Below are 21,990 nucleotides of genomic sequence, written 5' to 3' on the forward strand. Positions count from 1 at the left end.
AGTCTAGTAACTCTTACTCACTCAGTCCATGTGCAGGCATAAAGTGAGGCCAGGGTAGGGGGTGGCCCAATGTGGTAGAATAGGCAGCTAATGCCCATCACCTTGGGCCTCACAAGGAGAGTGGCAACATGGGCAAGGTGCCACAGGAATTAAAGATTAGAATCATAGCATCCCTACAGTGCAGAGGGCGGCTGTGCAGCCCTTCGGGTCTGCACCGACCCTTCGAAAGAGCACCCTACCTAGGGCCACTCCCCGGCCCGAGCCCCGTAACTCCATAAAGTGATCACGGCCAATCCACCTAACCTGCACACCTTTGGACTGTGGGAGGAAACCGGAGCACCCGGAGGAAACCCACACACACACGGGGAGAACGTGCAAACTCCACACAATCACCTCAGGCCAGGATTAAGCTTGATCCCTGGCGCTGTGAGGCAGCAGTGCCAATCACCCGAGGATGAGTGATGCTGGGACTGTGCCCAGGCGAAGTGTTCATAGAATCCCTACAGTGCAGACGGAGGCCATTCGGCCCATCGACCCTCTTTAAGACCTATCCCCTTAACTCCAGAACCCCACCTAACCTACACATCTTTGGAAATTAAGGGGAATTTATCATGGCCAATCCACCGAACCTGCATATTTTTGGACTGTGGGAGGAAACCGGAGCATCCGGAGGAAACCCACGCAGACACGGGGAGAACGTGCAGACTCCGCACAGACAGTGACCCAAGCCGGGAATCGAACCTGGGTCTCTGACGCTGAGAGGCAGCGGTGCTGACCACTGTGCCACCGTGCCGTTGTTGGGGCAGGAGGGGCTAGCATGGTCATGTCAGTGGTGTCAAGGTTCAGAGAAACAGGTGGTCTGTATTGATAATCTCTGAGCACATAGAAACAGGAGATAGCTGGAGTGCTGGGGTGGGTGCGAGGAGAGCTGTGACACTGAGCAAGTCAATGAACTGTCAATAATGAAGCCCCCGATCAATCAGGTGGGAGTTGGTGCTGTTCTGGGCATCTCATGCATCCTGAAATCAGCATGCACGGCATGGGTTGGAGTCCCCAGTTAGCTTAAATCTGTCAGCTAAATAAAGGATCAGGAAAGAAGAGTCTCTGGGAATCTGTGCTGTCAGGACTGAGGCGACTGGAGGGACAGAGAGTTCATCAAAATGTGCCTTGTTGGTGAGATCCGGAAGACCCGGATTGACGGGAGTGGGGCCGCAGGCCTTGGAAGATTCAATACTGTACAGTGAAGTGTGGTAAACATCTGCCCGGAAGCCGAGAGACTGCTGCTGGTGCAACATCTGTGCACCCGGTAGCATTTGTGGTTTTGCTTTTAAAGTAAAATCTACTTTTCTGTTTGAAGTCACTTATGTTTGATCTGCGTTGACTTTACATATATAGATACATACATAGAACATACAGAGCAGAAGGAGGCCATTCGGCCAATTGAGTCTGTACCGACCCACTTATGCCCTCACTTCCACCCTATCCCTGTAACCCAATAACCCCACCTAACCTTTTTGGACACTAAGGGCAATTTAACATGGCCAATCCACCTAACCTGCACGTCTTTGGACTGTGGGAGGAAACCGGAGCACCCGGAGGAAACCCACGCAGACGCGGGGAGAACGTGCAGACTCCGCACAGACAGTGACCCAGCGGGGAATCGAACCTGGGACCCTGCCGCTGTGAAGCCACAGTGCTAACCACATGTGCTACCGTGCTGCCCCAGGGTTTGTTTTAGTTTATTTGGGACAGTAAAAGTTTTTAAAAGAAGAAAGGAAACAAAGGAAAGCTCCGTGTCTTGGTTTCAGCTTCGCCGACCAACTCGTGATCCTGTTAACAAGTGTAAGAACGGGTGGAATACCAGGGAGTGGAGGGGAGGGTGGTGGGCTTGGAGATCGAGCCATCCATACTCACAGGCTCGACGATCGCAGGCTCTCCTTTCTCCCCCTTGTCGCCCTTCAGGTTCTGCATCTAGAAGAAGAAGAACACACCAGAATGAGGGTCAGCGAACACAACTGCTCACAGTAAAAATAACACTTTGCAAATGTGCCACCGTTGCAACGTGTTGCAGTTATTCACCACAGTACAAAAAACCCCAGTTGTTTCCTGTAAATATTACGCTAATTGTATTGTTGAGGATAAAACGGTGGAGAGCACCAATCAGGTTTCGGAGCAGCACGATGGCACAGTGGTTAGCACTGCTGCCTCACAGCGCCAGGGACCCGGGTTCAATTCCGACCTCGGGTCACTGTCTGTGCGGAGTCTGCATGTCCTCCCCGTGTGTGCGTGGGTTTCCTCCGGGTGCTCCAGTTTCCTCCCACAAGTCCAAAGATGTGCAGCTTAGGCGGATCGTCCATGCTTTATTTCCCCTGAATGGGTTACGGGGATCGGGTGGGGGATTGGGCCTCGGTACGGTTCTCTTTCAGAGGGCCGGAGCAGACTCGATGGACTGAATGACCTCCTACTGCAGTTTAGAGATTCTATGATTTATGAAGTAGGGGGCGAGCGCGAGGAGGACCTCCTGATAAACCTGCTCTTGGTCAAGGTGACCATCAACAAGTCCTGGCAGCGGGAAGCTGAGGGTGTCTGACCCCCCTTAGTGTCTTGAGTAGGTCAGAGTAGGTGTGGAAAACCTGCTCCCACTGGCGAAAGGATTGACAACGAGGGCGGCACAAATGTCAAGTCATTGGAAAAGGAAGCAAAAAATGGGATGATGGGGAAAAACTTCTTCACACCCCGAGTGGTCAAGGTCTGGAATACGCTGCCGAGGGTGTGGTGGAGGGTAGAGATTCGGAGGGTTTTAGATGAAGTCTTCCTGAGTGTGAGGCCACTGGAGGAGGGAGAAGGAAATCTTCATTCAATGGAAATGCTTCCATTAAGAAGTCTGAATGCTGTAGTGTAATTCACAGAAAAGGAACAATAATTGTGCAGTGAATCAGAACAACAGCAAATCTGTTAATTACATTTGTCAACATGTCAGGATTAAACATTAATCTCCAGCGCACACTTATACAAGTTTCAGATATGTTAGCATGGAAACCTGACAGTCAAGAATCATCCAATCAGGTGATAAAGGGCTGCCTGGATTCTAATTGGCTGTGAGGAAGTGGGACGCTCTGAGGATTGACATGTTGTACCACCAAAGACGAGGGCGTGGGAGGGGCCTGCGCGGTGGCCAGGGAGGCGGACATCTTGTGAGGAATGTGCGCGGCCAGAGTTGGCAATCCCAGTTTTAGATCCTGCTGTAAATGCGTGCTGCACCGTCCGCCATCCCTCGGTTGACAGCAGTCTCATTGTGGCATATCTACGTTTGAAATAAATAGCTCGGACGAAGAGTTGTGGAAGGTGCCCTTACCCTCGTATCGTGCGTCTCTGACTCGCCTCGTTCAACTGGCCCAAACCTCTGGTTCCATCGATCCTCGTAGTCTCTGTCGAGGTAGTCGTACATGTTTTCTTCGTACTCTCGAATTTCGTACTCATTGGTGAAGGGGCCCTCTGATTCTTCAATGAGCTCCTCCTTCATGGTCTGAAAGACAGCAAAGGAGGTCCTTAGGTGGCGACACGTCCGACCCCCCCCCCCGGTCACCCTGTTACAAATTATCAGAGGATTGTCTTTATCCCTGGAGCTGTTTCTGTCAATACTTCCAGTGCCCTGGCCCCAATTAATCCTCCAATTGTTTAGCACGGGTACAGACTGTTTCACTATTTCAAACAACCGATTCATTCATTGCCAGGGATTAATAGCACTGATGGCAATTTAACATCAAGGCCTGGCCTCTAATGTGATAGAAATGCTCTAGGGGACTGAGTGCTTTCTCTCCCGTTTTCAAATGGGTAAAATCTGCAGCCGTGTGGAGGACAATTCCTCTTTAAAAGCACCCAGGACCCCATGGCACATTCTCTGGCACATCTACCAGCCTCGAACACGAGAAATCGCCCACGGCAACCGGACACCAATGCTGACTGCAAATTCCTGAAGGAGGGACGTTCCTGAGAAGGGAATAATATCCCAGGGAGAAGTGATGATTCATATAACAGGAATCATCGGGTTGTACAGAAAATTAGATCTGGCTCTCAATTGTCAAGTTAATGCCAACCTGAAAATTTGCAAATAAACGTCACCCAGCTGGTCCCCGGGGCACAGATCGGGATCTATTCTGAGCTTTGCTGGCATCTGACTGAAAACAAGATTCAAATCTCGATTCAAGTTGAGAACCTGCATTTCCCTGGACAACCGCACCAAACGGCGGGCACGATGGGCTGAATGGCCTCCTTGCTGGAACAGCCTATGATGCTATGTTTATGTAAAGCACCTTGGACGTCCCAAAGTGTTTCACAGCCAACAAACTGCCTTCAGCCGCTGGTATTCAGGCAAAACTGGCAACCGGCGTGCGCACAGGAAGATCCCACAAGGTCACAACTGGGATGAGGGGCCCAGACTATTTTTTCCGCTGGTGGAGGGAACAATATTAGGCAGGGAACCCGAACCCGTGAAGGGGGAAGGTAATCTGCAAGGAGCCGGCGAGGAGTCGCTGCATCCCATAACTCGACGGCGGAGGGTCTCCGGAGACTGAAAGCATTGCAGCACAATAGGGGCCATATAGTCGGGAGTGGAAGCCAATTTGACAAGAGAGAGCAGTGTCGCTGCAGTCAGCCAGCAGTGAACTGGCTGACCCCCCGTCCCTCCGCACCCCCCCCTATTCCCAGGTGAAACAACGATGGCCTTCTCACCCAGCCTCAGACTAGCCCACGGGATGTCAATCTCAACTCGCTACTCCCCCATGTGTGAGAGTCCATCAACCGGGCGTTTAGAACAGCAACAGGCTTAGTGATGTGAATTCCCCATCGGGATGGGGCCCGATATCCGGACACGGGACTGGGCCAGGTGACACTTGTGTTTCAATGACAAACCTCAACGCCATTTTATACAGAAGCCCATTTGTGGTATTTTCCCTCTGTAGCCACATGGTTTAAAAAAAAACATAAAGGGCGCCATGGTGGCCCAGTGGTTAGCACTGCTGCCTCATGGCGCCAGAGACCCGGGTTGAATTCCGGCCTTGGGTGACTGTGTGGAGTCTGCACGTTCTCCCCGGGTTTCTCCGTGGGTTTCCTCCGGGTGCTCCGGTTTCCTCCCACAGTCCAAAGATGTGCGGGTTAGGTGGATTGGCCATGTTAAAATTGCCCCTTAGTGTCCAGGGATGTGCAAGGCAGAGCGGACCTGGATAGAGAGCTCTTTCAGAGGGTCGGTGCAGGCTGGATGGGCTGCATGGCCTCTGTCATAATATACACCAGTATATCATGGTGCAGACACACACTGATGGACACACAGTGGGACCAATCAACACACACAACATACGCAGCCAATCACCAGTGAGTGCACACGCACTATAAAGACAGGGGGCATCAGAGTTCCCGCTCATTCGAGTAGCAGCTAGCCAGGAGCACAGAGCTCACAGCCTGCAACACAGACATTCACCATGTGCTGAGTGCATCGACTGGTTAGGACAAGGCAAAGGTCTTTAGTTAAAGCTAGTATCGTATTTACCCACAGTTCAAGTATGTTTAAATAGTTAACCTTTTAATAAAATAGTGTTGCACTACTTCAAGTGTTGGTGACCTGTATGTGATCCAGAACACCCAACACATCAGCCTCCTTCTGCGCTTTCGGGACTATGATTCTATGAATCTAAAAGGAGAGGAGTGATTTGGAGGAAATGGGAAGCAAGTTCCGGGAAGGCAGACATTTAAACATTATTGCAACATGTTTCGTACATTCCCAGAAGGAAAACAAAAAGTAAAATGGGGGGGAAAGAAGAATACTGGTCTGAACTGGTCTTGTGTACTTTAAACTGGAACACCGGCAAAACAGGAAGAATGCTGGTCCAAACTGCCTTTTCCTTCTGGTTGGGGGGAGGGAAGGATCTTGGAGTTATTACTAACTTCAAACAAAAGTACAACTTGTGTCAACCTCTGCGCCTGAACATTAATCTCTCAGAAGCTCAGTTCACGCGTTTTCACTCCGCTCAGCTTCGATCTGTGCACCAGGCAGGAACAAGCTCATAGCTCACGAAGCTTAAAGGCCGCCGTGCTCCTTGGCTGCTTGGGGGGGGGGGGGGGGGGGGCACCGATAGGTAGCCCATAGCAACAGGGGGTTACCTCGTGGTGCGTCACGTTTTCCTCGACAGCTTCAGTATTCGTAGAGGCGTTGTGGATGGCAGACTCCAAATCAGTGTAGTACTCCGCACCGAGGAAATAATCGTAAACATTCTCCGCGCCTTCTGGTGGAGTCAGTTCCTTATCCTGCGCGAGAGATGGAAAAATGCAAGGGTGTTAGGCCTCAGCAGATCGGAGGAACCCGCCCAACTGGGCCAGGGCCCTGGTTGTGACTTCAGATGATCCAGTCAGAACGCTGGTCACCTGCCGCACCTGACTTGATACCTCATTGACCAATCCGTAACGGCAATGGGTCAGGGTGTCAATACAGGTATTCCTCCTGCGGCCCAGTGGTCTAGGTTCACCGAACCGGCAAACCACAAACCTGGAGTAAATCGGCTCTCTGGAGTCCCTGGCTGGAATCCCACCATGGGAGATGATTATACATTTTATTTTTTAAAGAAGAGCGTGAATGAAATTTGCCGCACAACAGGGGGATGTGCTAGGGATCCACTCGAGTAGGAAGGCCTCAGACAGGAGTCAAGCACTCAGCCTCGAGAGGAGAAAGAAAAATTGGGAAGCCTTTGAGGGGCCACCTCCCAGAGAGTTGCAGGACGTTAATGCTTACTTGCACCGATTGTCGAGTTAGCTGCTTACTGACTGGGACGTGGCCTGCAGTGCAATGACCCAAGTATTTGAAGCAATGGGAGCTTCATTCGCTTTTAATTTGTGGTAAAATATTATTTTTTCTTTCCTGTTGCCCGGCACAGTGGAGTTCTGTGTTGCTCACCCCTTCTTTATTCTCTCGCTTCACCGTGCAGAGTCCTCCCACCCCACCGAGTGAGTAGGCAACTCCTCGGGCTTCGGAGAATGATACTTCCTGAGCCAGACTCCGAAAGGGTCATCCATTGAATCCTGGAGTCGTTCATCTCCCGGGTTTCTCCTACCTCCCAATGGGGTTTGTGTTTAAGACCCTCCCTGAGGGAGGCTCCAGTAGAACATTTGAAGGGTTGTGGAAGGTTCTGTCGTCGTCCCCCCCCCCCCGTCGCCCCCCACCCGGCTACCCCACATCTCGCCTGCTCCAGGCTGCAGAGATAATTCGAGGTCGATCCACATTTGTCCATACCTGGTCACATTACCTTTGAACAAAACCGATCATTCAACGATGAAACAAACCTCTCGGAAATTAAAATAAGCTCGTGGCACCGTGCGAAGAGAGACTCCAAACAATGCGTGATGTTAAAGTCGAGCAACTCGACAGTAAAAAGCTGGATTATTGCCTTTGGTTACAGCTGTGAAGCGCACATTCCGATTATCAGCAATCTCGGTGACCCGTTAATTCATCTGCGACAATTAAGCTCCTCAAGCCCCATTCAAATTGCATCAAGATCAGTGGGAGGGGAGGGGAGGAGGGGAGGGGAGGAGGGGAGTGGGCGAGGGGAGAGTTGCCGTAATCTTGCCAGACACTCCCCATGCAGGGAATGCCTTCGCATTCCGACTAGGGGGCTATTGTATGAAATCCAAACCGCGTTTTCCAACACTATCGGATCTCTGTTCATACATCGCTAATCTTTGTGTCCACCCATTTGCTCCCAACTATTTCAGCAGCCTGAGGGGAGACTGTGGCGTGGTGGGATTGTCACTGGACTAGTAAACCAGAGACTCAGAGAGGATCCGGGTTCAAATCCCGTCGCTGCAGATGGCGACATTTCAAATTCAATTTTTAAAATCTGGAATTAAAAGTCTAGTGATGAAACCATAGTCCATTGTCGTTAAAAACCCACCTGGTTCACCAATGTCCTTTAAGGAAAGAAATCTGCTGTCCTTACTGGGTCTGGCCTACATGTGACTCCAGACCCACACAGCGATCCGGTTGACTCTTAACTGCCCCCCTCAAGGGCAATTAGGGATGGGCAATAAATGCTGGCCCATGTCCCTTGAACGAATATTTAAAAAAAACATCCTCAACGTTTCCCCCTGCTAACCCTATACTTGTTCTTAGAAAATCTGGAAATCGCACCCGAAACACTATTGAGCCAATTCAAAAATCAATAGATTTTCTTTTGCTCAGGGTATTAAGTGATTGGACGCAGAGTAAAGGGAATCAAGATAGAGATCCGTCACGCTCTCAATGAGTGGCGGAACCGGCTCGAGGGGCTGAATGGCCTCCCGTGCTCCTATGTTCTTTTTGGTGTCTGCCATGTTTCTGGAGACATTTAGGATACCGAGTCCCAGCGATTGCCTCAACACACGAGAGACGGAACTGTACATTTTTCATTCAGCCCCGTGCTTGACTTACATCATAAATCTTTTGCTCAACAAAACTCTCTGGGCCTTAAAGCAGTCCAAGTGCCAAGTCCGTTTCACACAAACTCTTTAAGTGATTGAAAATTTAGCATTCGAAAATCTGGAAGGGTTGCATAATCCTCAACATGACTTGGACAAGCACCGGACTCTTTAGGGAATTTTAAAAAACACGAAGGGGGTTATTAATCAGAAACCAACTAGCTGACTGTTTTCAGTCGCGGGTTCCGATTAATGCGAACATAATAACTAGCGCACTAATTGTTAACAAACCGTCGACTGCACAAGTGGAAGTGTGTTTTTTTTTCCTTTTCCTCCCCCCCCTTCCTTTCACATTCAGTGAAGAGATTAGTAGGTATGCGGGGTGGCGAGGACTTTCGGGATGGAATATGAATAGGGCTCGGTGGAGTTCAGCAAGCCTGTGTTAAGTCTGTGTTAGCGGAATCATAACATGTCAGTCATCGAAGCTCCTCCTACATTGCTCTAAGAAGGAGCTCGATGGGTTTCCTGGGATTTTCTTTGTCTACCTGTTCCCCAACCCCAAATGTTTCTATCTTTTGCCGGGCCGCCCGATCCTTCTTCTTCTTTTTGCGATTTTTTTTCGATTTCTTTGATCTGCCCTTGCCCTTCTTTTTATTTCGCTTGCGACCCTTCCTCCGTTTTTTGTGGCGGGGGCGAGCAGTTGTCGTCTGTAAAAAGCAGCGAGAAAATGAAACTGAAGGCGGAGGAGACGTACAAAAGGGGAAGGGGGAGGGTGGGGAAAGAGTGGTTGGGGGGGGGGGCGTGCAAACGACGGACAAGATCCTCCGCCACGCCGACAGCACGCCCACGCTCGCCCGTTTGCCGACGGCGTGGGGTGGCCCACAATGGGGAGCCCCATTGGCCGGCTGCGGATACGGAGAATCCGGCTGACGGAGGGGCGCGCGCCCCTCTCGGAAACATGGCTGGCGGGACGGGGAATCCCGCCCCAGATCTTTCATGGAGGGGGGGGGGGGGGAATGTGAACACCATCGTGCACCTGCTTGGAGATTGCCATTTTGGAGACTCGGGGTTCAAGATCGAAAAGGGCAAGAGGTGATCGTTGGTGGTGTGGGGGGGGGGGGGGTCTTCAGGAATTAGGACTTGAGAACAAACCCCCCCCCCTTCCCAAGAGAAAATCAGAAGGAGTGTGAATATTGTCACCCCCAAGTTATAGAACGATAGGGAGCTGGAGGGTGGGTTGGGGGGGGGGGGGTCCTGATGGTACAGCAATAGGAGGCCATGCGGTCTATTCAGAGACTTACACTGGAATAATCAGGACCAGTAATGAGGCTGCCTTACCCAAGCACCCCTCCCCGCCTTACCCAGGCCCCTCCCCACCACCATACCCAGGCCCCTACCCCACCTTACCCAGACCCCTCCCAATCCTTACCCAGGCACCCACCCCCCCCTCGGTGAGGGTGTAATCGCGCTCGCCCGGTGGGTGGGCCAGTGAGGGTCTAATCACACTCGCCCGGCGGGTGGGGGGGTGAGGGTCTAATCACACTCGCCCGGTGGGTGGGGCAGTGAGGGTGTAATCACTCTCGCCCGGTGGGTGGGGCGGTGAGGGTGTAATCACGCTCGCTCGGTGGGTGGGGGGGTGAGGGTGTAATCACTCTCGCCCGGTGGGTGGGGGGGTGAGGGTCTAATCACACTCGCCCGGTGGGTGGGGGGGTGAGGGTGTAATCACTCTCGCCCGGTGGGTGGGGGGGTGAGGGTCTAATCACACTCGCCCGGTGGGTGGGGCAGTGAGGGTGTAATCACTCTCGCCCGGTGGGTGGGGGGGTGAGGGTCTAATCACACTCGCCCGGTGGGTGGGGCAGTGAGGGTGTAATCACTCTCGCCCGGTGGGTGGGGCGGTGAGGGTGTAATCACGCTCGCCCGGTGGGTGGGGGGGTGAGGGTGTAATCACTCTCGCCCGGTGGGTGGGGGGGTGAGGGTCTAATCACACTCGCCCGGTGGGTGGGGGCAGTGAGGGTGTAATCACTCTCGCCCGGTGGGTGGGGGGGTGAGGGTCTAATCACACTCGCCCGGTGGGTGGGGGGGTGAGGGTCTAATCACACTCGCCCGGTGGATGGGGGGGTGAGGGTGTAATCACTCTCGCCCGGTGGGTGGGGCGGTGAGGGTGTAATCACGCTCGCCCGGTGGGTGGGAGGGTGAGGGTGGAATCACTCTCGCCCGGTGGGTGGGGGGGTGAGGGTCTAATCCCACTCACCCGGTGGATGGGGCGGTGAGTGGGTAATCACTCTCGCACGGTGGGTGGGGCAGTGAGGGTGTAATCACTCTCGCCCGGTGGGTGGGGGGGTGAGGGTCTAATCACACTCGCCGGTGGGTGGGGCAGTGAGGGTGTAATCACTCTCGCCCGGTGGGTGGGGCGGTGAGGGTGTAATCACGCTCGCCCGGTGGGTGGGGGGGTGAGGGTGTAATCACTCTCGCCCGGTGGGTGGGGGGGTGAGGGTCTAATCACACTCGCCCGGTGGGTGGGGCAGTGAGGGTGTAATCACTCTCGCCCGGTGTGTGGGGGGGTGAGGGTCTAATCACACTCGCCCGGTGGGTGGGGGGGTGAGGGTCTAATCACACTCGCCCGGTGGATGGGGGGGTGAGGGTGTAATCACTCTCGCCCGGTGGGTGGGGCAGTGATGGTGTAATCACTCTCGCCCGGTGGGTGGGGCAGTGAGGGTGTAATCACACTCACCCGGTGGATGGGGCGGTGAGTGGGTAATCACTCTCGCACGGTGGGTGGGGCAGTGAGGGTGTAATGGCGCTCGCCCGGTGGGTGGGGCGGTGAGGGTGTAATCACGCTCGCCCGGTGGGTGGGGGGGTGAGGGTGTAATCACTCTCGCCCGGTGGGTGGGGGGGTGAGGGTGTAATCACGCTCGCCCGGTGGGTGGGGCAGTGAGGGTGTAATCACTCTCGCCCGGTGGGTGGGAGGGTGAGGGTGTAATCACGCTCGCCCGGTGGGTGGGGCAGTGAGGGAGTAATGGCGCTCGCCCGGTGGGTGGGGCGGTGAGGGTGTAATCACGCTCGCCCGGTGGGTGGGGCAGTGAGGGTGTAATCACGCTCGCCCGGTGGGTGGGGGGGGGTGAGGGTGTAATCACTCTCGCCCGGTGGGTGGGGCAGTGAGGGTGTAATCACTCTCGCCCGGAGCCAATCAGCTGCTGAGGCCAATCGCTCAAAAGTTTGGAGGAGGAAAGGAAGATCGGGAATTGGGAAATTGAAGGAGGAAATCCCCGGGGCGTGGCAGTAAAGGTACGGCGTCCATATCGCCGAGCAAGGGAAATGAGGGAGTTGACATGCCAGATGGGTTTTTAAAGAAGAATCTTGAAAAGATAAAAGGAGAGATGTTTTGGGAGGGAATCGAAGAGCTCAGGACCCAAGCAACACAGTCACCAGGGATGGAGCGATTCAAACTGGGAATGTGGAAGAGACCAGAATCGGAGGATGGCTGAGATCTCGGAGGGTTGCAGAGATCTCGGAGGAGGGCTGAGACCTCGGAGGGTTGCAGAGATCTCGGAGGAGGGCTGAGACCTCGGAGGGTTGCAGAGATCTCGGAGGAGGGCTGAGACCTCGGAGGGTTGCAGAGATCTCGGAGGAGGGCTGAGGTCTCGGAGGGTTGCAGAGATCTCGGAGGAGGGCTGAGGTCTCGGAGGGTGGCAGAGATCTCGGAGGAGGGCTGAGACCTCGGAGGGTTGCAGAGATCTCGGAGGAGGGCTGAGGTCTCGGAGGGTGGCTGAGATCTCGGAGGAGGGCTGAGGTCTCGGAGGGTGGCTGAGACCGCGGAGGGTTGCAGAGATCTCGGAGGGTTGCAGAGATAGAGATAGAGATTTACAGCATGAAAACAGGCCCTTTGGCCCAACTTGTCCATGCCGCCCAGTTTTACCACTAAAAGACTTCTCACTATTATTTCATCGATTAAAACATGTTACAGCCAACCTGGAATTTGTAATCCACATCAGGTGTTTGAATGACATCATGAATGAGGCATGCACCCCATGGTTTCCACTCATATCACTTCCAAGTGCCTCCAATGAATAATATTATGCAGAGAACAAAATAACAAAGGGTGACTGTGATACCAGCTTGATACAACAGAGGTCTCGGAGGAGGGCTGAGACCTCGGAGGAGGATTGAGACCTCGGAGGAGGATTGAGACCTCGGAGGAGGATTGAGACCTCGGAGGAGGATTGAGACCTTGGAGGGTGGCTGAGATCTCGCAGGGCAGCAAGGTTGAAGAAGGTTACAGAGATGGGGAGGAATGAGGTCACAGAGCAATTTGAAAACACATAAGAATGTTCGCGTTAAACCCGAACCGGGAACTCAAACTCGAAAAGGATAGTTAACAGACAGGAGGGGCTGGGCGAGTGAAGAAATAGTGAGGTAGAAGGTCTTAGGTTGCAGGATGATGTTGGTCAAATTGGCAGATCAGTGGTAGATGGAATTTAACCCCAAAAAGTGCGAGGTGACAAGATAAGGGGGTCCACAATGAATGGCAGGGCTCGAGGAAGCTCTGAGCAACAGAGGGATCTTGGGGTGCTGTCCACGGGTCCCTGAAGGTGGCAGCGCAGGTTAATAGGGTGGTTAAGAAGGCACACCGGACACCTTCCTTTACCAGTCGTGGCATAGATTATAAGAGCGGGGAGGTGTCGGAGTTGTACAAAACTTTGGTTAGACCACAGCTGGAGCACTGCGTTCAGTTCTGCTCACTACAGGAAGGATGTGATTGGACTGGAGAGGGTGCAGAGGAGATTCACCAGGATGTTGCCTGCAATGGAGCATGTGAGCTGTGAGGAGAGGCTGGGCAGGCTCAGGCTGTTTTCTTTAGAACAGAGAAGGCTGAGGGGGGGACCTGATTGAGGTGTGTAAGATTGAAGAGTTTGGACAGGGTGGATCGGAAGCAGCTGTTCCCCTTATATGATGAAGGGTCATTAGTGAGGGGGCATAATTTTAAGGTGAGGGACAGGAGGTTTAGAGGGGATTTGAGTCAATGTATTTTCACCCACAGGGTGGTGGGGGTCCGGGGGACGCTGCCAGGAAAGGGGGTAGACACGGTAAACCTCGCATCCTTTAAAAGATAAGTGGATGAACACTTGAAATGTCCTAACGTTCAAGGCTATGGCCAAGTACTGGAAAGTGGGATTAGTGTAGGTTTGTCAGTGGAGATTCAATGGGCCGAAAGGCCTCTTCTGTACTGTATAACTCGATGAGTGGGATTTAGCACGAACCAGAACGGACAGAGGGAGGGTGTTGCCGATGAGCTGATGTTCCAGGGGTGGGAGGTGGGTGGGGTGGGGGCCGGAGGAGTGCGTGAGGTGAAAGGTCAACCCCAAGAGTTTCAGAGGCGCTCAATAATGGCTCCCACCTCCCACCCCCCAACCAACGGGGACACAGCGGACAAGAAGTGGGATCGAGGGAGGTCGTGTACTAGTTCTCAACAGGAAAAGGAAGAGTTGTCACGGGAAGCGAAGTAGCCCAAATAAAACGAGCACAGAGTGCCCTACTGAGAGAACTGATGAGTAAACCAGGGAAAGAATCGAGTGAAGATAGTTGGCGAGTGAAAGGGTAGGCCGGTTATGTTTCCTCTTTGACACTCTGACTTCTTTGCTGCTGCTATGTTGGTGCATTGGAGCTTCACTTCTAATGCGTCTCCCTGTAGGTAAAAAGCATGTCAGGCACGGAATAACAATTAGACCCGAGTCGGGGGGTAAACGGGCCGGAGATATTCCCAGAAACAAAACTCCACTCCCAATCCCTGCAGGCCAGCATATGGGTTGGCACAGTTCACCAGGAAACCGCGCCCGCACCAGCTCTCCAGGAAACTGCCAGCAATATGAAGGCATCCCCACGCCACGGCAAAATCGCTGAGTATAACCACACACGAACCTGAAGGTGGTGCGGCTACGATGGCCAACCCAGGGCAGGCTTCATGTTACGATGGGCCCACTAGGCCCCGATGATGACACTTAAGGAAAGACCCCTCTGATTTCTGGAAGGGTTTTAGTCTCTGCTCAAATGGTTAATACTCTGCGGGATCAGAGTGGGTTCAAGTTGCCCGGGGGCATTTCTAACTGCTCCTCCACCACCAGCCAATTCCCCCCCCCCCCCCCCCCCCCCCCCACCCACCTTATAGTCAGGGTCTAACCAACTGCCTGATTGACCTGGTCCGATACTCTGCACCAACCCTCTGAAAAAGCATCCGACCCAGTCCCCATCCCTTACAACCCCAACTAACCTTTGGATATTAGGGAGTAATTTTAGCTTGGCCAATGCACCTAAGCCTCACATTTTTGGACTGCCACTGGATTGACGTGAGGTAATATCACGTCAGGGGCTGGTTTAGCACAGTGGGCTAAACAGCTGGCTTGTAATGCAGAACAATGCCAGCAGCGCGGGTTCAATTCCCGTACCGGCCTCCCCGAACAGGCGCCGGAATGTGGCGACTAGGGGCTGTTCACAGCAACTTCATTGAAGCCTACTTGTGACAATAAGCGATTATTATTATTAGCAGCTCGTCAAGAACACTGAACTTGTGGAGTGAGCAACATCAAAGACCAACAAAAAGAGACTACTCCAGCCGAGAGACCCGGGTTCGATTCCCACCTCGGGCGACTGTTTGTGTGGAGTCTGCACGTTCTCCCCCGTGTCTGCGTGGGTTTCCTCCGGGTGCTCCGGTTTCCTCCCACAGTCCAAAGATGTGCGTGTTAGGTGGATTGGTCATGAACAATGCGCAGGGTTGCGGAGATAGGGCCTAGGTGGAGTGCTGTTTCGGGGGGTCGTTGCAGACTCGATGGGCCGTATGGCCGCCTTCTGCAATGTAGGGATTGTATGGATTCCTCCTACTCCCTCCACCCACTATAATTTGACCGTTACGTCCAGGAATGGAGCGATTGACATCCAGGGCACTGCTCTGGAAAACCCCCCAGAAATATGGTTCCAACAGGGATTGCCGATCGGTGACGAACAGCAGGAGTGAAACAGTCTGGGTACATCCGAGACCTTTCCAGCTCAGCATCACTAACCCTCCAACAAGGAAATACTTCACAAAGGAAAATGACAGCGCAAACAAAAAGAGCAACTTAACGACAATGCAGTGCCAAGGCCTTTCCCCGAGTCCTCTTTCCTAAATAAAAGCCTAAAGACTGCACTCTTTCCTCCCTTCCCTCACATCGCCACACCCTGGAGAGAGAGAGATTATTCACTAGGAAGTCACAAAGCAGAACATGTGACGCATGGTTTCCTCAGCTGGGTCAAGGGTCGCGAGGTCCCTATGGTACCCAGGTAACAGATTGAGGGTTTTCCCAACAGATTCTAATTCAACTTTCAACGTTCCCCCAAGTGCCACTGCCCAACTTATTGGGAGCTGTTAGCGGGTCACAGAAAATACAGCGCAGAAGAGGTCCTTCTGCCCATTGGGTCTGCACCGACACGGGAAAAACACCTCACCTGCCCACCTCATCCCATTTGCCAGCACTGGGCCCATAGCCTTGGGTCATTATTACTGACGGACAACTGGGACAGCACTCGAGACAGAGGGCTTATTGGCAGATGAAGAACCACCATCGGAGGCCGGGAAGGACGGGCACTCACTAAAGGGCGGCTTCCCAGCTGGGAGCAAGCAACTGAGTGAACTGCACAGACTCCCCTCGACTACATCGCCCACCGGCCGAAGGTCGAGCAGTTATACCGATAACACCGCAAAGCCAGTGCGCGGACGCGGAGTTCATTCTCCGACGCCACTTTTCCCCCAGGGTTTGGGCGGGACTGGGGGAATTAGCCCAAAGAGCGCCACAAGTCGGGGAATAAATATGGAGTGCACCCACCTCTTCATCATAAACGGGTTCCGGAAACTTCAGTGGGTACGGCAGAAGGCTGTCGCAGTCAGGAATGTAGCGCTCGCAGTAGGTGTAGGCTGCCTTTGGGTCCGGAGACATCAACAACTGCTGGATATCACCCTGAGAGAGAGAAAGAGAGAGTGGGGGAGCAGAACAAGCAAGGTCACGGCAGAGGCCAACGGCCAAGGTGTCACAAAACACACACAGTTACTCACGTCCTGCATGTTTCAGCTAGGGTGGTCAATGCAATACTTAATGTCGCCTGTGGATCAATAGCAAGCAAAGGCGGAATATAGGCTGGATCACACGTCTTGTCTAGGGATGCAACGCTGCATTCCCTTGAAGGCACATTACAACATGGTCACACTAACCCTCCATCATACACTACCTTTCATCGTTGTGTCGATCTCAAGGCGTGTGGCACCTTTCCTACTCTAATCTTTCACTGGACCTTCAACGCAAATGGGACTCCTCGTCAATGTCCCCTACCTTGTCAAAGCGGCCTTCAAGAATGCAGACTCAACGTCATCCAACTCACGATTCATATACCTCACCTCCCTCCACTGCTCTTTACAATTTCGCTGGGCCCTGCACTATGGCCATTGCTCAATCACATTCCCCATTTTTAATATTACTGATTAAAATGTAACGTACTTCTCAGCAATTACTGCACAATATTAGCCAGGAGTGTGACATGATTCAGCAACCGTGGGTTCCCATTGCAATTGGCACATGTCAACCTGGAAATGCTGACTGACATCTTCAGATGCAGGATGCAATCCCTTCAGCAGATTTGAATGTAGGCCTGGGATGTCTAAAAACAGGAGCCGGGCTGAGGTGACAGTGCTGCCACTCGAGCAGCAGGAATAACCAACATTCTACGTGCGTTACTGCAGGACGCAAGAGCACAGTTCCGTCCAACTTTTGGAAGAGATGGTGAAAGCTGCGTCTCAACGAGTGGCTCTTGTGCCTCCGAGGCAGGAGGTTGAGGGTTCCTGTGCGAAGTCAGAGCTGACAGTCTGATGCACGACTGAGGTGATTAAGTGCTGCCTTTGGAGGGGGCGTTACACCGAAACTCTGCCTACTCTCCCAGGGGAGTTTAAAGATCCACAGCACCATATTGAGAGGAGAGCTGGGGAGTCCTCACTGGCCTCCTGGTCAACTCATGTCATCTCCGTCCACAATGAGCCGCCCCTTATCCACACAACGCCTCCTTTCTAGACTCTCGAAGCAAGATACGTTGCCTCTCAGTGTGTCCAATCTCAAGTCCTCATATATGTTAACGGGAGGAATGTGTTGAAGAAGAGTCTTGCTCCAGTAACCACATAATAATAATCTTCATTGACACAAGTAGGCTTACATTAACACTGCAATGAAGTTACTGTGAAAATCCCCTCGTCGCCACATTCTGGCGCCTGTTCGGGTACACGGAGGGAGAATTCAGAATGTCCAATTCACCTAACAGCACGTCTTTCGGGACTTGTGGGAGGAAACCGGAGCACCCGGAGGAAACCCACGCAGACACGGGGAGAACGTGCAGACTCTGCACAGACAGTGACCCAGCGGGGAATCGAACCTGCGACCCTGGCTAACCACTGTGCTACCATGCCGGCAACTACAGAACGGGAAAACATTTTCGCAACATACACAATTTATGCTGTGCTGTAATATCATTGTGGCCATGGAACGGATAAGTTTTGCTCATAAGTCGTTTAAGGTGCCAGAGAGAGCAGTTCACACAACATGCAGCATCACGGGCTTTAACGGGCAGCACGGCAGCATTGTGGATAGCACAATTGCTTCACAGTTCCAGGGTCCCAGGTTCGATTCCCGGCTTGGGTCACTGTCTGTGCGGAGTCTGCACATCCTCCCCGTGTCTGCGTGGGTTTCCCCCGGGTGCTCCGGTTTCCTCCCACAGTCCAAAGATGTGCAGGTTAGGTGGATTGGCCATGGTAAATTGTCCTTAGTGTTCAAAATTGCCCTTAGTATTGGGTTGGGTGGGGTTACTGGGTTATGGGGATAGGGTGGAGATGTGGGCTTGGGTTGGGTGCTCTTTCAAAGAGCCGGTGCAGACTCAATGGGCCGAATGGCCTCCTTCTGCGCTGTAAAATCTATGAAACAGGAGATAAGTGCAAGGAGGTTACGTTGAACTTGTATAAGACGCTGGTATTGGGTCCAGGTCTGGGCATCACATTAGAGGGAGGATGTTGAGCGCATTGGAGAGAGCGCAGAAAAGGTTTACAAGAATGAAATTTACAAGGGCAGCACATTGGCCCAGTGGTTAGCACAGCTGCCTCACAGCACCAGGGTCCCGGGTTCAATTCGGGCCTCGGGTGACAGCCCGTGAGGAGTTTGCACGTTCTCCCCGTGTGTGCGTGGGTTTCCTCCGGGTGCTCCGGTTTCCTCCCACAGTCCAAAGATGCGCACGATAGGTGGATTGGCCACGATAAATTGCTCCTCAGTGTTCAAAGGTTAGGCAGGATTGCGGGAACAGGAGTGGGCCTGGGTAGGGTCCTCTTTCCAAGGGTCGGTGCAGACCCGATGGGCCAAATGGCCTCCTTCTGCTCTGCAGGGATTCTATCCTGTGGTTCCAGGGATGAGAAACTTGAGTTGAGAGAATAGATTGGAGAGGTTGCGGCTGGTCTCCTTGCAGAGAAGAAGGATCAGAGGAGATTTGATAGAGGTGGTCACAATCATGAGGGGGCAGACAGGGAGAAACTGCTCCCGTTGGTGGAAGGGTCAAGAACGCGAGGGCACAGATTTAAAGTAATTGGCAAAAGAAGCAATATGTGTCAGGAGGGGAATGTTTTTCACGCAGCGAGTGGTTGGAGTCTGGAATGCGCTGCCTCAGAGTGTGGTGGAGGCCGATTCAATCCCCATTTAAATGGGAATTGGAGCACTGTTTGAAAATTAACAATTGCAGGAGAAGGCAGCGAGTGGCACAAAGTGAATTACTCAGTCGGATGCTGACAGGATGGGCCGGATAGCCTCGATCTGCGCTATAACAGTTACCGTGATGGGATCTTTCGCTTTGATATTTTAATGGCGATATTAAGCTGTTGATTTTAATAAGAGTATTTGGGCAAATTTTAAAAATCAGGTCCGAATTATTCGCCTAAAGGGAGTAGATGTGCATTTATATTCGCCAATGTCAAAAGGGCAGAATTCCTGATCAAATCTCTTCAATATTTTGATTGGTAGCCAAGACCGCTTCAAAAGCGCCTTCCACACCTGCAATCTCTGCCATCGGGAAGGACGAGGGCAGCAGATGGGCAGCAGATGCCTGGGGACCCCCCCCCCCCCTCCCTCCCTGGAGGCTCCCCTCCAAGCCGCTCACCACCCTGACTGGGAAATATATCGGACGCTCCTTCGCTGTCGCTGGGACAAAATCCTGGAACTCCCTCCCTAAGAGCGCGGTGGGTGTACCTACAGGGACTTCAGCGGTTCGGGAAGGCGGCTCCCCACCACCTCCTCATGGGGTAATTAACGATGGGCAGTAAACGCTGGGCCTAGCCGGCCACGCCCACACCCCATTGACAAATTTTTAAAAAGACTTTCACGAGTGAAGGAGATTCCTGGCTCGAACGAGGCGACATTTTATCATAAATTTTCTGTCAGGAAATAAAGCTTTGGTTTTTACATTATATAACATGGGGAAGTAATTAGAGTCTGTTGGGATTCCCCCCCGCCTCCCCCCGCCTTTCTGAATCATTCCATTCTCCTCTGAATTAGGAAACAGAACATGTTTTCTGGGATGAATCCGCTCACATTGCTTATGAATCAGTTCCCATGAATTTCCTTCATCTATCTCGCCACTCCGCCACCTCCTCCTCCCCTCCCCCACCAAACGCTCCCCTCCCCCGCCTCTGGAAAAGCCATCCCCTCGCGCCAATTAGACAAGGGGCTTTTGCGAAAAGGCTGCCGAGGGTCCCAGTGGATCCCAGGGTCGTTCCCAGCGGAGATGACGCCAAGTGGGGAGGAGGAAATCTGGAATCAGGTTCAGCTCTCAACTAGGGTTGCCAACTGTGATCGAGTGTGTTCCCGGAGGTGCACGATCTGCCCTCACGTTCCAGCCCGTGAGTCGGCCAACGCATCCATCCTTGTGGCGCACGGCCTTCCTACGCCAATCGCAAAGCAATAAGACTCAGCGGAGTCTCTTGAACTAGGACGGCCTTTCCCTTTAATTTAACCCTTAGGCTGCTGGCAGAACCGTGAATATGACAGTCAAGGCTGACAAACAACTGAAAGAGGCAACTACAAGCGGTGACTTGAACCTCACTGCAGCTTTACTGCACTGTTAACCCTTTAGAACTACTTCAGATCTCCCTGAAATCCAAAAGCCTGACAGTGGGGAATGCACTTGGTGCTATTTGGCTACAATTTCTATTTGACCCAAGAACCTGCCTTCTGGTCACTGCAAGTTCAAGTCCCACCAGAGGGCAACACTCCAGTACAGGGCTGAGGGCGTGCGGCATTGTCAGACCAAGGACATTGGGCCATTCGGCCCCTCGTGCCAGTTCGAAATCCAATGACAACATGGCTGATGCGTACAGGAGCTCGCCCTTGTGTCCTGCCAAAAATCTGAGCAAGTGCTCGTGAGAACTTGTTGCAAATGAAATGGCTGCCCTAGTGACAGTACTGGAAAACAGTGCATTGTGTGATCCTCTGCAATGTCCATCACCCTTGGGGAGGTGCTTCACAAATACAAGTCAACCTTCCTACCCATTCTGCGCCTGTATTTATTTACACCTTGCAACTGAATCAATCCTTTCCAGAATGAATATTTCTCTTTAATGCAATAAATATTTCACCTGCTCTCATTGCCCACATTCCCCCACCAATATCCCTGCTGGAGTCCATCACTGAGCAAACCCCCGGGATCAATTCCTGGATTTGGCTTTTCACTGAATGGAGTGGCCTGGTTTTGAATGATTGTCAGACTGAATTCCACTGAGTTTTAAGGAGCCAGAAACGAAAGCTACAAAAACGAACCATCATCGAGGTACGCAATGAAGGCAACAGGGAATATTTTCCCTTTAGAACATAGAACAGACAGTGCAGAAGGAGGCCATTCGGCCCATCGAGTCTGCACCGACCCACTTAAGCCCTCACTTCCACCCTATCCCCGTAACCCAATAACCCCTCCTAAGGGCAATTTATCATGGCCAATCCACCTAACCTGCATGTCTTTGGACTGTGGGAGGAAACCGGAGCGCCCGGAGGAAACCCACGCACACACGGGGGGAATGTGCAGACTCCACACAGACAGTGACCCAAGCCGGAATCGAACCCTATACCCTGGCGCTGTGAAGCCACAGTGCTATCCACTTGTGCAACCGTGCTGCCTGCTTCCTCTCCTGAAGGTGTTGAGCTCACTCAAGGGAAAACGATCTACAGGCGTCAGCAGTGATCGCTTGTCATCGGTTGACAGGCTATTTAGCTAGAGGTGGCATCAATGAACAATCCAATCCTCCACAGAGGTGCACACAGTCAGACACAGACAAAGGCTCGTACACACACGTACACAGACAGGCACACATACAAGCACACACTCGCAAAATGTGGGCAGAGACGCACACAGACATACAAAACACCCACACACAAAGACGCACGCACAAAGGTGAACAAACACAGATGCACAGATACAAACACATATGATCAGGCACAGGCACATAGATGCAGACAG

General features: G+C 52.6%; 1 protein-coding gene across 1 annotated transcript in view; it reads right to left on the bottom strand.

Moving 5' to 3' along the window:
• LOC140403200 (uncharacterized) overlaps nucleotides 1–21,990 on the bottom strand; it is a 330,215-nt gene that overhangs the window by 192,963 nt on the left and 115,262 nt on the right. The window contains 5 exon segments of the mRNA XM_072490949.1: nucleotides 1,915–1,971; nucleotides 3,356–3,526; nucleotides 6,157–6,300; nucleotides 8,985–9,146; nucleotides 16,293–16,424. Of these exon segments, the coding sequence (XP_072347050.1) occupies nucleotides 1,915–1,971; nucleotides 3,356–3,526; nucleotides 6,157–6,300; nucleotides 8,985–9,146; nucleotides 16,293–16,424 (666 nt within the window).

This window comes from Scyliorhinus torazame, chromosome 27 (genome assembly GCF_047496885.1).
Source record: "Scyliorhinus torazame isolate Kashiwa2021f chromosome 27, sScyTor2.1, whole genome shotgun sequence".
NCBI classification, from domain to species: domain Eukaryota; kingdom Metazoa; phylum Chordata; class Chondrichthyes; order Carcharhiniformes; family Scyliorhinidae; genus Scyliorhinus; species Scyliorhinus torazame.